Source organism: Ursus arctos, unplaced genomic scaffold (genome assembly GCF_023065955.2).
Source record: "Ursus arctos isolate Adak ecotype North America unplaced genomic scaffold, UrsArc2.0 scaffold_13, whole genome shotgun sequence".
Classification (NCBI taxonomy): Eukaryota; Metazoa; Chordata; class Mammalia; order Carnivora; family Ursidae; genus Ursus; species Ursus arctos.
Window position 1 is genome coordinate 18,765,142 of NW_026622797.1, and position 14,882 is coordinate 18,780,023.

A 14,882-nucleotide genomic window follows, 5' to 3' on the forward strand; every position below is an offset into this window, starting at 1 on the left:
ACCACATGAGAATATAGTATAAAGCAGGGGGGAAATTAGGTTGGAAAGAAATACAAGGTAAGCAGACAGGCATCTCCCCACTGAAGGCCTTGCTGATGAGCTTGGCCCTTATTTTCTAGATACTGTTGACTTTGCCCATTGTACAGAGATGAACATTTTATTCTTAGATATACATCATGTAACATTTACCCAAAATGGACCATCGGTTTAAAATAGGAAGCTCGAGACACCTTGAAGTTTCAATACAACTCAAAAATGAGCACAAAGATAATAATTATGAAAATGTGATTTAGGATAATCTTCATCACATACATAAGTTGCATTCTTTTAATTAAAATTCTTATAACAAGATGTCTCTACTATGTTAAAAACCAATATTTAAGAAGATAATAGATACTGGCAATTACATATAATTTGGGATTTCCCTTTAAGGGAAAGAATTGTATCCATGCTTGCAATATATTATTTGTGAATATATATCTGTAAATACTGCTTCAAACCCTCCCATCTTAATATTTAGAAATAAAATGTAAAATTTAGGTAATAAACCTAAGAGATATCATGTTCATTTCAGTTGCAATAACAGGGACTGAATTTATCCTCCCACCTAAGGCAACCAAAAACCTGAGCAAAACACATGAAACAGGTTTTCAAGACAGACATCAGCTGATGAAGGATGGTGATTCTGAAAAGATAGGAACCAAATGAGGTGAGCACTATAATTGCCTCAGCTTACGATTGTGAGAGAGTTTGGGGCTGCAGTACAGAAAGAGGTCATCCAGGCATATTTCAACAGATTCCTTGAGGGAAGGAGCAGGAGGTAAGAGCCTGGGAGAGACCAAAGCAGCTAGAGTTTGCAGGACAGAGACAAGAACAGAGAGCTTCACAGAAAGGACTATTGAGATCTTCAGAGGGTTACCCATCCCATATATATTTTAGTATATATTTGTGCAAAAAAACATTTCTTGCAAAAAACAAAATCACTGGTATTTCAATAGGAATTGCATTTAATCTGTAGGTTGCTTTGGGTAGTAATGACATTAAAATGTCATTAAGTCTTTCAATCCATGAACATGAGATGTGTTTCCATTTTTTTATGCCTTTAATTTCTTTCAATAATGTTGTGTAATTTTCATTGTAAAAGTCTTTCACCTCCTTGGTTAAGTTAGTTCCTAAGTATTTTATTCTTCTTGGTGCTATTGCAAATATTATTTTTGTCATTTTCTTTTCAGATCGTTCATTATTCACATATAGAAATGCAACAGATTTTTGTGTGTTGTGAACTTCGTATCCTGCCACTTTATTTATTAATTCTAACAGGTTTATTGTGGACTCTTTAGCATTTTCTACATGTAAGATCATATCATCTGCGAATAGACAATTCTACTTTCTCCTTTCCAATTTGGATTACTTTTCTTTTCTTGCCTAATTGCTCTGCCTAGAACTTCTAGTCCTATGTTGAACAGAAATGGTGAAGGTGAGCACCCTTGTCTTATTCCTTATCTTAGGAGAAATGCTTTCAGCCTTTCATCATATCCTCCATGGGCTTTTCATATATGGTTTTATTATGTTGAGGTACTTCCCTTCTATTCCTAGTTTGCTGAGTGCTTGTATCATGAAAGGGTATTGAATTTTGTCAAATGCTTTTTCCAAATTAATTGAGATAATTATGTAGGTTTTACCTTTATTCTGTTTATATGGTGTATCATATTGATTTATTTTCATATGTTAAACCATCCTTGCGGTCCAAGAATAAATCCCACTTGGCTGTGGCGTATATTCTTTTTACTACATTGCTGAATTCTGTTTGCAGTGATTTTGTTGACGATTTTTGCCTCAATGTCTGTAAAAGATTTTGGTCTCTCTCTGGCTTTGTTATCAGGATAATGCTGGCCTTGAAGCATGAATTAGGAAATGTTCCCTTCTCTTCAATTCTGTAAAAGTTTGGGAAGGACTGATAGTAATTCTTCTTTCAGCGTTTGCTGGAATTCATCAGTACAGCCATCAGGTCCAAAGCCTTTCATTTCGAGAGATATTGATATTTGATTACTCATTAAATTTCCTTACTAGTTCTAAGCTTATTTAGATTTTCCGGTTTTTTTCCATGAATTATTCTGGTAGGTTTTGCATTTCTAGGAATTTGTCTATTTCATCTGGGTTATCTAATTTGTTGGCATGCAGTTGTTCATAGTACTCTTGTAATTCTTTTTATTTATATAGAATTGGTAGTGATGACCCCACTTTCACTTCTGATTGTAGTCATTTGCGTTTTCCCTCTTGTTTTCTTATTCCACCTAGCTACACATTTGTCAATTTTGTTGATCTTTTCAAAGAAGCAATTTTTGGTTTATTGATTTTATTTATTGTTTTTCTATTTCATTTATTCATGCTCTAATCTTTATGATTCCTTTCCTTCTACTTACTTTGGGTTTTGTGGATGATAACAATGGGACTAGCCCTGTGTGAATCCTCCAATCTTTTGGGGTACTTCTTTCTTTGACCTTGGATAGTTTCTCATGCACGTGAGAGTTTTTTAAAAAAATGATTGAAATACCTAAAATGAAAACTAAAATATTTGAGAAAAAAATACTGAAGATTAACGAACTTAAAAAGATAGCAATAGAGGGGCGCCTGGGTGGCACAGTAGTTAAGCGTCTGCCTTCGGCTCAGGGCGTGATCCCAGCGTTCTGGGATGGAGCCCCACATCCAGCTCCTCCACTAGGAGCCTGCTTCTTCCTCTCCCACTCCCCCTGCTTGTGTTCCCTTTCTCGCTGGCTGTCTCTATCTCTGTCAAATAAATAAATAAAATCTTAAAAAAAAAAGAGATAGCAATAGAAATAACACAAAATGAAACATAAAGAAGAATTAAAAATGAACAGAGCATCAGTGAATTCTAGGACAATTTCAAACAATCTAGGGATTATCTGTGTCCTCAAAGGAGGTATTGGAGGAAGAAAAAAAATATTTGAAGAAATCATGGTCAAAATTTTTAAGTTTCAATGCAAACTACAAATCCACAAGTTCAAGAATTTCAATTAACCCCAAACTCAAGAAACATAAAGAATATTATGCTTAGGTACAACATAAGCAAATGACTCAAAAGTTGTGTTTTTAAAAAAAATCCTAATAGCTGGAGGGAAAAAAAGACACATATTACATGCAGAAGGACAAAGAAAAAGGAAAAACAGCAAATTTCTCTTAAAAACAATGCAAGTGAATGGGGAATATCTTTTAAAAATTAAAAGGAAAAAAAAAATCTGTCAACCTAGAATTCTACACCTAGCAAAAATATTTCTAAAAAGTGAAAGTGACATAAACACTTTTTTCCTGACATAAAGAACCGGAAGCATTCATCAGCGGCAAATCCTTAGCACAATAAAAAAAAATAAGAGAGGGCCTTTAAGCAAAAGAAAAAAGATGATACCAGATGGAAAAACAATAAGGCTGCAGAAGATGCAGTATATAGAACATTATCCAATATGGAACAATAGCCATTGAAATTGACCTAACTGACATTTATAAAACATTTCATTGCAACAGGATGCACATTCTTTTCAAGAACGCACATTATATTTATGAAGGTAGACCACAATCTAAGACATAGAATGTCTCAATAAATTTAAAAGAATTCAAATTATAAAAAGTATCTTCCCTGACCAATGGAATTACACTAGAAATCGCTAAGAAAAAAATCTGGAAAATTCTAAGGTATTTTGAATTTAAACAAAACACATGATTAGCCAATATGTTAAAAAAGAAATCAAAAAGCAAGTTAGAAAGTATTTGAACTGAATAAAAATGAAGACAACATTGAAATTTATAGGATGCTACTAAAGCGTTTCATAAAGGAGAATTGATAGCACAAAATCCCTATATTAGGAAAAAGTCATAGTCGCCATATATTCAGTTTCTACTTTTTACATATATATAATTTATTTATTTATTTTTTATTTAACAGAGACAGACAGCCAGCGAGAGGGAACACAAGCAGGGGGAATGGGAGAGGAAGAAGCAGGCTCCCAGAAGAGGAGCCTGATGTGGGGCTCGATCCCATAATGCCGGGATCACGCCCTGAGCCGAAGGCAGACGCTTAACGACTGCGCCACCCAGGCGCCCCCGGTTTCTACCTTACTTAAACTGGTAAAATCTAAAGTAAATAAAGCAAGGAAGTTAAGGTTAGATCAGATCAATAGAAACAGAAAACACAAAAATGATAGAGAAAAAAATCAATGAATCCAAAATCCAGTTCTTCAGGATCATCAAAATTAATCAAACTCTGGTCAGATTGATCACGAATGTAAGGCAGAAGACACAAGCTACCAATATCAGAAGCCAAAGTGGGGACGTCACTCCTGATTCTAGACATTAAAAGGAGAATAAAGAAATATTACAAACAACTTTAAGTCCCTATATTCAGTAAGTCAGATGAAATGGAATAATTCCTTAAAGTTATAAACTAAGAATAACTCACTAAAGATGTGGTAGGTTGGATTGGAGATACTGAATACCCCTGGGTCTATTAAAGAAAGTTAATTTATCATTAAAAACTTCCCTACGAAGAAAAGTCCAGGTTCAAATGGCTTTCCTCTTGAAGTCTACTAAATGCTAAAGGAAGAAATAATACCAATTCTACACTACCTGCTAGCAACATGGAAGAATATGAAAATAAAATAAATATAATAAATGAAAGAAACCATACAAAAGGTATACATGATTTCATGTATATAAAACTCAAGGAAAATTAAAACTAATCTATAGTGACAGAACACAAAAGAGTGGTTGCCCGGGGACTGGGGTGAGGAAGGGACAGAAGGTAGGCATCGCCAAGAAATCATGGGAACCATTTTTAATGGTAAATCTGTTGATTGTCTTAATCATGGTGATGTTTTTATATGTGCAAATGTACTTCAGAACTTATCAAAACATATCCTTTAAATACATGGATTTACTGTGTGTCAGATTTACATCAATAAACCTGCTTTTAGGGGCGAGTGGGTGGCTCAGATGCTTAAGTGTCTGCCTTTGGCTCAGGTCACCACCCAGGGTCTTGAAATCAGCCCCACTCGGGCTCCCTGCTCAGTGGGGAATCTGTTTCTCCCTCTTTCTCTGCCCCTTCCCACTTGTGCTCTCTCCTCTCTCTCCCAAATAAATAAATAAAATCTTTTTTAAAAATTAAAAAAATAAAGTTGTTTTTAAAAAAGAAAGAAAAAGAGGAGTTCCTGGGTGTCTCGGTGCGTTAAGTGCCCAACTCTTGATCTCAGCTTAGGTCTTAATCCCAGAAATAAAAAGAAAACAAGCCTGGGGAGTATAATAGGCAAATTAAGGAAACTCCAAATAACATACTGTGATAGCAATATTATCTGTTCCTAGAGTCATAATACATAGTAAAATTAAATCCACATTGTATGATATGTTTGATTACTGAGTCTTATGCAATAAAATATACTTTATCTACATATTTTGTCTTTCATGTATGCCTATTCCTGGTAAATTAAATACCCTAAATAATTTGGAATTGGGAAGAAGTCAAAACTATCTTTATATATAATGAAAGTAGTTCATAACTGTATTAAAATGTATTTTATAATCCAATTATTAATAAAGCATGAGTGAAATAACTTTTTAAAATGTAAAAACACATTAAATCACATACCTTGTAAAGATGATAAAATGATTTTTTAAAAATTCTTAAATCAATTAAGAAGAGTAAATAATGCAATAGAAAATGTGTAAGAGTTGAAAACCTTTAAAGAAAAGTTTAGCTGGTACAAAGTCATTAGAGACTTTTAAGCAAAAAAAAAAAAAAAAGGAAAAAGAAAATCAGAAGCTGATTAACATATACACAGTCCTATATATGCTTTAATTAGATTATTTTCACTGTAGGGATTAAAACTTGAGTAAAATGAGGGTCTGGAATTTTGCCATTGTTTTCTTCAAGCACGCTGTTCAGAGTAAAGACACGATTTTATTCATAGTGGGAGGCAGTTTACTTGTCCACTGTGCAATCAGCATGCCTTCTTAAATAGTGTCAGCTAATACCCAGAAGGAATTAGAATATGAACAGATTTACACAACTGACTCAATTTGGTTTGGGGCATCCCGAGCTGTAGTCTTCTGAAACCTCAAACACGTAAGGAAACAAATTGCAATCTTAGAAAAAATGCAATTAAAAATAAAGCCGGGCTGTTGTGCTGACCTTTTATTCTCCTGGTTTTATTATAATTATTTAATTAGACTTAATTAGACTTAAAAGTTCAACATTTATCTATTTTTTTCAATACATTGTGCTTGAGTAAATACAAAGATCGGTAAGACTCAGTTTTTGTTCTCCAATAACTTAAAATTAGTGAGAATCAATACACACAGTAAGAAAACTGCAAAGGCAAAAGTGAAAGGATTTGAAAAAAGTTAAAAACCAAGTGCTTTTATCAACACAGAAGGGGGGGGAATGGTTTCCAACCTAGCAGATCAATGATGGCTACAAGGAAAAGCAGGTCTCAAGATATTCATAGAATGGCAGGGGTAGGTGGAAAGCAACTCTAAGCAGAGAAAAGAGAATGGGGAAAGGCACAAAGGTAGAAAAGTGGAAGAATGTCCACCGTATGTTAGTGTTTGGTTGGTAACAGAGACTAGGAGCGAATCAGAGCTGGCTGTGGCCCTGCCAACTAGCTCGCGTGCTCTCTCTCTCTCTTCCTTCCTCCCTTCCTTCTTTCTTCCTCTTGTAAAGCAGAAACATCCTACTAGGGCAATAGTGTGTTAAGAAGATTACTAACAGTAGTGCACATCAAGAAGGTTGGAAAGAGACTGAAGAAAGCAAGGAAGTTGGAATGCTTTCTCAGTGGTTCCACCCGGAGTGAATAAAAGGCCCAAACAAGAAAATGACAGGGAAGAAAAGGAAGGCTGAGCCAGGCTAGAGAAGAAATTTGAAGGTGAAATCAAAAGAACATAGAGACCAACTGGATGCCATGGAAGGACAGGGCAAAGTCAACCGTGACTGAACTTTGAGTCAGATTGTCAGCGAAGATGGTAATAAGATTCTTTAAAATGAACTACATGGGAAATACGTACATTTGGGAGAAAAAAGTGACCTCGATTTTGGACATATTTCACTTGGAGCAGGAGAGAACATCCAGGTGGATTTGTGTACTTGAACTTAATTACATGATAAGGACCACAGATGCTAATTTAGTCCATTTTAATCGGGAATGACTGTTTTAGGTGATCAACAGGGAGGTAAGGGGGTCAATGAGAGGAGAGGTGAGTAAGGCCACTGCAGAATGACTTAATTGGGGGGGAGGGGGCAGAAGAAAGAAACCAAGGCAGGTAGGCCAGAGAGAAAAGACCCCTCTGGGAAAGGGCAAGAGAGGTGAGATTGAGCTGGAGGGCCACCTGCTCCCTCCCCCTGCTCCCTCCCGTGAGGCCGCTGCACCCTCTGCAGAGAAGGGAGGAGCTGGGAGAGCAGAGGAGGAAGCTGTGTCTGTTTCTCCCCCATCCAGTCCTGAGTCAAAGTACAAGGCCACTAGGATCCTGCCTTTTCCCAGGATCTGACACCCTCCAGCAGCTAGGCTGATATTTCTAAAGAGCAAGCACAAAACATGTTTTGTTTTGTTTTACTGAAACTCCAGCTAGTTTCCTCATGACCTCGTTCTTTGTCAGTGGTGCAAACCAGTCCTAAATTCCTCCTAGACTTTGACCCCAGGTGAAGCAAACATGGGGCGAATCCATTCATTATAATAGTGTGTAGAAAGGGCAGGGTTGGCAGTGTGTGTAGTACAGCCTTCACCTTTGACCTTGACCTTACCTGGTTAAACTCTCACTGTGTTTCTGGCTCATACCCGGGACCAAAGCAAACAAAACAGCTCCAAGTTCCTGCTTCCTCTCCTTTCGCCTCTGTATCTACAAGGTTTTATGAGCTGGAGACTTTCTCACTAATTTATAACTAACCTTGATATATTTCCTGCCCTCAGATTCAGTAGATAGCTTCACCGAATACCCTCCTAAGCTGTTCTACTCAGAAACAAATGCTGTAGAAGGTCTGAAGATGAAGAGAACAGAGAAGCTCTGAGCTGACTTGGCCTCTGAGAGTCTCCAATGGAGGCTGTGGATGGCAGCCACACAGCCCGAAGAAATGAGGGTAGAAAGGGCACACGGATTTTTTAAGAACTACAAGTGGAGTAATAATATATGTAATTCTGATATTCATCCTATCCGAAGAATGGCAGAAAAATAATTACAAAATATTTGGACCACTGCATTTTTTTTTTGACACCAGCAAAAACAAAAAACAAAAAAGCCATTCAAAATAGAAATACATGTTTGCTTTAAACATGTAGCATATATGAATTCAGCCTTACAAATTAGCAAAGTTGAGGCCCCAGAACTTGGCATTAATTTGCCTGGACCTATTTGGGGAAGGAATATTAACATAATTTCAAAGCACCTACTTGGATATTTCTTATGACAACATGTGCATATCCTCTTTGTTGAGGGTGAAAGTGATAGTGATATTTCTATCCAATCTTTCACATTACACAAAACATATCAAATTATACAACTCATGTCAAAGACTTATTTTTAATCTGTCTTAGATAAACTTTTTAGTCAATTTGTCTCACACCAAGTAGTATAATCAGTTTATAGATTATTTAATCCCTTGAATTAAATAACCTGTGACCTGTAAATGTCAAAGAAAGATTAAAGTCAATTAAAATATTTTAAATAATCACTTTTGATAAAAGCAATATTAGTTTGCACACTTAGAAGCATTAGCAACAATGCTACTAGTTTCAAAGTACACATCTGATTCTGTTTTTAGAGAACAATGAAATACAAATTCCATGAGTTTATAAACTTAAATCTTCTGAAGGTAACTTCTGCTTCTCTAATAATGTTATTAAGTCAACTTCAGAGGGAACCATCTTTTCTCCAATACTAAACAAACTAAAAGTTGGTGGTGATTTAAAAAAAAATAGATTTCACTGCCAGAGATGATTCTTAAAACACGTCAAATCTTAATAAATTCTTAAGTGCTCAGATTAGGTTTATTTTAAAGGGAGAACCGATGGCGCACATCTCTCCTCTCCCTCACAGAGCCCTCATTTTAGGAATCTCAGGGTGTCTCTCATCTAATCCCATGCCAACATATGGCTCCTTCCATTATTTCCGACAACTACCCCTGACCAATATGGCATCACCATATACTTCCTAGTTACTTCTGTAACTAGGGGAATCTTAGGGGATATTTTTTCCCTCCCAGATCACATATTCCTAGAAAGAAGTTACCATGTTTCACAATTCCTTGTCCTCTCAGACCTACCAGTGACTTGGGCGTGAGAAGTACTCACTGAGAAGTTGAGAAATGGACATAAAAAATAAGCTTTCCTCTAGGGAAGCTCCTGTCACAGGAGCGGACCTTTTAAATTTGTTAACCTTAGTTGTTGGGGTCCACAGAGCTCATCTGGGAAAATCATAAAGCTCAGTGTGAGCCCTGGGGTGTTTCGTCCTCTGCTAGCTCTCCTACCTCTGCCTTCCGCTGTGGAGCTCGAGGACTGGACATGGCGCTCGAGGACTGGACATGGCGCTCAAGGACTGGGCATGGTGCTCGAGGACTGGACATGGCGCTATAGGGCAGCTTCCCACTCTCTTATGGGGAATTTCTTTCCTGCTCTCTGAAGGTGGAAGAACATATTATCTACCAACAACTATGGAATGTTTTCATTTAATCTGCTCTCCCTCTTGAATCTCTGATAACCAAGAACCCACTTAATTTGATCCTCAGTAAGATATTTATTCTTCTATTTTATATTGCTTTTATAACACTGATCACAGATCAGCTTTTGCAATAGTCCTGTTTCCAAATTTTCATATGGACTGATATGTTGTTCTTTTTTGAGAAGTCTACAAAATTTAGACGTGCATTTCAGTCAGTAAGGATAGATTATTGGGCATTATGAAATAGATTTCATTCTGTTTTGGAAAGAGAGTTAATGATATTTCATCATCAATAAGAATCTAGAAGGTTGCATAATTCTTGTTAGTTTAACAGGTTATATGTTTGTTTGAGCTTGGTTTGAATGTGGTTTTGGAAGTGAAACAAAATTTTGTTGATTATAAACACCAAATTGTGTCTCCATCTCAAACTGCCATTAAAGTTCCAAATAGTTTGGTGTTTAAAAGTGCAAGCTTTAACACTTCTAATAACCATTAATACTTAAAATGCATACTTTCCTTTCTTTCTTTTAAGTTAGCCATGATCTACATAAAGGCTTTTATTTATTACTTCCAAGAAAATCGAAGTTTTGACATGGTGTCACTACAAATCCTTCTAATAGCATCTAACTAATGAAAGTATCTTTGCCATGCCTATTAGTTTCAAATTGATTAAGTTAGATGGGTCTCTAATTTCTAATTATCATTAGATATTTGATAATAAAAGCTATAATTTGTGACAGTTGTTATGACAATTATCATTCTTGAGAATAGAATTTTTAAAAAGATAACTTCTACTAGAAAAATGAATTAAATTCAAGTGTTAAATACTTAGCTGTAACAAAATCCCTTCACCCATTGTGGGCACAGTGGAGTTTTTTTAAAAAATCCGATGAAGTCATGGAAGTTTAGAGCTGGAGGGAAAAATAAAGCAGAGAAGGGGGAAGGAGGGTGTTGGGTAGGGAGCAATTTTAATTAGGTGGTTCTTCATTTAAAGAAGAAAAACACTGAAAGTCGGAATAGAAAAATGACATGTCCAATGTCACAAAAAATTAGTGCCAGAATGAACCCTATAACAGAGATTCCATCCTTCCTGAGACAGGAAAATAGACCAAATGATAGTAGGTGAATCTCATGTAAAGACTGACAACTCAGTTACCTGGCATGACTTTTCTTGGTGATTCAAAGTTACATTGATAAGTGAATTTGGTCAGAGTTAGACCTAGATAACTCTGCTTTCTCAGTTGTAACATCTCAGTTTTTGTACTCTGCCATCAGCAGATCAGATTAGAAAGGGAAGGAGAACCAGGCTTTCCAAATCAGAAGGAATGGAAACTATGCTAGGTCACTAAACTATGAGCTAGTATTAGCCACCATGCTAGCCAAAAGCCAGACATGGTGTTTGTCCCCATTAGGACACAAAATTTTAGGGAATAAAACAGGTATGCTGGAGATTGCTATTCTCAAGATCCTTTCTCTCATTTCCATGTCTAAGACCATGTTAGAGTTGGTTGCATTTATTGGAAGTATAACCACAAGGTATAATAAAATGATATAGAAAAGCTTGCTGTAAATGTCCCAGCCTATTTCAAATGACAATTACATTGAAGACTTGATAGACTTTGATCCCTAGGTCCCTTGCTGGGTGACACCTGATCTTTTAATGATGACTTAGCCTGGCACCTACGATTGGATTTTCAGTAAAAATTTTGGAGGGCAGCTTGGTTTATAATAAACTTCACATTTTATCATATAATGCCACAGCAAAATCTCATGATGTTTAATGCTCAATAGATAATTTCTAGCAAAGCCTAGATTTTGTATAACTATTTACCTTTACTCTTCTATTTTCATAAATAGATACATACAGTTTTATTGCTATAATTCAATTCAGATATTTTCTGGAAGAACTAAACATGTTAGAAATAACATTATCATCTCAAAAAGAAATGGGAAGTACTGGTGAGGAAAGAGTTAACATCTTACCAGCAAGCACCTTGTCTCTCTCATGTGACACAGCCATCACTGGCCCAGGCCATGAACTGTGTGATTTATGGTATCTGGTTTGATCAGTTTGTTGGTTTTTTTTTTTCCATGAGAGTTAACAGTCTCATATCTTTCGGGATATAAACTCTTTAAAGTCAAAGATTTTCCCCAAAGCTCCTTAAGAGTTGTGAGCCTTCAACATGCATTAGTTATAACCATCATTGACTAAGGTGGGTTTTTTTTTTTTTTGCTATATTCAAAAATTCTTTTGCAATCCTGTTATAATCTCTTATTCAAACACTGTCATGCATTCATTAAATAAGCATTTTTGTCTGCTATGTCCAATCCAGGAATCACTCGCAGTACTAAGGAGTCAATAGTGTATAAAATAGAAAAAGAAAAAGCTCTGTCTTTATGGAACTTACATTCTATAAGGAAGATATATAAATAAACATAGTTTTTTAAAAGGAAAATATATAGTATGTTAAATGAATAAAAATTTCAAGAAAAATAAAGCAGCAAAAGAAAATAGGGAAGTTTTTTGTTTTGTTTTGTTTTGTTTTGGCTTTAGCAAGAAAGTGGGGGCTGTGATTTTAAAACTGTTGGCCAAAGAAGCTGACACAAGAAAATGACACTTAGGTACACACCTAAAGGAGTTGAGGGATAAAACCATATAAAAATCTGGAGGGAAGAACTTTCCAGCAGCAGAAATAGCAAGGGCAAAGGCCCTGAGGTAGGAACAACACAGGGGTGTTCCAGGGAGTGGAGGGGAGACTAGTATATGAACAAAGGAGTGGTAAAGTCAGAAAAGTAATAAGGGTCTGATCCTATAGGGCCTTGTAAGACTTGGACCTAGAAGAATGGAAGTCATGAGTAAATGTCAAAATGACCTGACTTACAAGATCTTGTTAAAATCATTTATGTGTGTAATATAGTACCTGAAACTTCAGTTAATAAAATGACTGGGTATCTGCCAGGTAGCTGGAAGCTTGCTTATGAGTGCAGACAGAACTGGAAACTAGAGAATCTGGAACATGGGGATGCATGGAGGAAAGGAGCTACATCAGTAACACGAACTATATATTTATATAGTTCTAACTTTTAAAACCATTTTACTCCTGATGTCACCTGATAGAAGTTCTTTTGTTGTTGGAAGGGGGCCTATAGAAACTAGGGAATAGCCATTAAGCATTGAGGTCAAAGTTCTCTTTCGGTCTATCTCTATCTCTGTCTCTCTGTGTCATTATCGGGGCCAGCAAGATGTGACCCTAACTGGACATCCTTTGATCTATGCCTCGTTCTTCAGGCAGCTGCACCCAGGATGTGCGTGGATGGGCTATGAAGGAGAGGAGGGGCGGGAAGGGCAGCTGGGCCGCTGAGGCAGGGAAACGGGCGATCAAGGCAGGCAAAGGAAGGAATGGGAGCAAGAAACTTCCGGGGAAGACAGAGAAGCTGCGAGGAGGAGGCCAGTCCCACTCCAGCCCTGGCCGACCTTGCTGCAGGGAAGCAGCCCCAGGACGAGTGGTAAGGCCAAGGGGTAGGCAAGGGGTGTGGGGCGGGCAGGCAGAGGTCCCTTACTCTTTAGATTTATCCGATCCATGCGCCGAGTTGATACGATGCACCTCTTTCTTTCTGGTTTGTTTGGAGGCCATGGTAGAAGCGGACCCGGGACCCGGGACCCGGGACCCAAGCGGGGACTGAGCTCTGAGCGAGGAGCTGGCTCCGGGACTAGCTCCGCGTCGGCTGTTGCTAGGAGACGGTGGCCGCGCGGCCTCAGCAGAGCTCCGGGTCCCCGCGGCCCTAGCGCTGCGGCTCCGCGGCGGCGAGTGGGGACGCGCTCAGGTCTCCACATTCAGGTGGCCTAAGGGTTGGGTGTCTGGGGAGGACCCCGGGGGGTCCGGGCACGGATTTGACGGTAGAGTTGGTGGGCAACTCTGACAAACTGCAGCTCTATCGGGTCCACTCTACCTGGCTTTGCTTTTAGGAACCACAGGCATACTATTCTCTCCTGGATTTTCAGGTATTTGAAGGGGTTTATTATGCGATGTCGCCTCTCCCCAGCTCTTCTCTCCGCTGAACAAGTTCTTTCAGTTGTAACTAAGGAGACATTATGGACGCTCTGAATTTGCTAATGACTTGAAAAGGCGGGTCCAGAAGAACAGAGTGGGTGCAGGGGGATCCCTGCAGGGAAGGCTAGATCATGACACCCTTAGTTGCTCAAGTTTAGCTAATAATGAATGAAGTCTCTGATGAAGAAGTCCAGTGTCTCCGTCGTTCATATAAAAGAATAAATCCCAGTCATAGACTCGAGAGGCCCTTGATAACTCACTTGGGAAGGCACAGGAGCCGGAAGAAACAGATCCAAGCAAACCAAGACCTATTAAGGCTCAAACCTAATACTCAGCCAGTCCGTAGTGGTATTTATTAGTTGCCTTGGGCATGTTTTTCCTTTTGAGCCTCATTTACTCGTTTGTAAACAGGAAACACTAATATCTTACTCAAGATGATTCTCTCCCGAAAATAGATATGTATGTAAAATGTTTGGCACACGATGAAAGCACAGCAAATAGGGGATCCCTGTGTCAGAGATGACAGCTCAAATGTCAGCAAGAATAAGGCAGATAATGTGAATGACGGAAGCCCAGCGATGCTTAGACTGGAAACACTTTAAAACTTATTTTAACAAACCAAAATATTTTGTGGGCCAAAAACAGCTTCACTATATTTAGATTTGACCATGCACAGACCTGAGGTTTAGAACCCCTATCACGCTCCTTGGCAGCTCCCATGAGCCTAGAAATAATTAACTAATTAAATAATGGCCTCTCCTCTCGGGATTGGGCATTGCTTAGAGGCCCAACTCCGCAGGGGAAAACCAGCCTCCTATTACGCAGATCCTTCAACTCTTTGGACAAATAAATGCCCAGCCCTCTGTACTCAGCATAGCCTTTGCTTGGCAGACGGCCCCAATCTTATTGTTATTGGGGGTTACATGGATGACAATCAGACAGCAACTTCATTGTATTTCTCTATGCAAGATTACTAACTTCAGAGTCTGTAGTGTTAATGTTGTGGTTGAAAAAGTGCCCTACAAACATCTCCTATATACGTGAAGACAATAAAGACATCCTGAGGGCTCTGCCTCATTTATCCCAAGATTGAAATTTCCAGAGAACTCTCCTGAATGA

The 14,882-nt window shown here is 38.0% G+C and overlaps 1 protein-coding gene across 1 annotated transcript in view; it reads right to left on the bottom strand.

The window, feature by feature from the left end:
* The window catches only part of ADGB (androglobin), a 153,053-nt gene extending 138,987 nt beyond the window's left edge, over positions 1–14,066 (bottom strand). Inside the window, exon 1 of the mRNA XM_057310981.1 lies at positions 13,273–14,066. Within this exon, the coding sequence (XP_057166964.1) occupies positions 13,273–13,346 (74 nt within the window). The 5' untranslated portion in view covers positions 13,347–14,066. The remainder of the gene's footprint in view (positions 1–13,272) is intronic.
* Between the last annotated feature and the right edge of the window lie 816 nt (positions 14,067–14,882).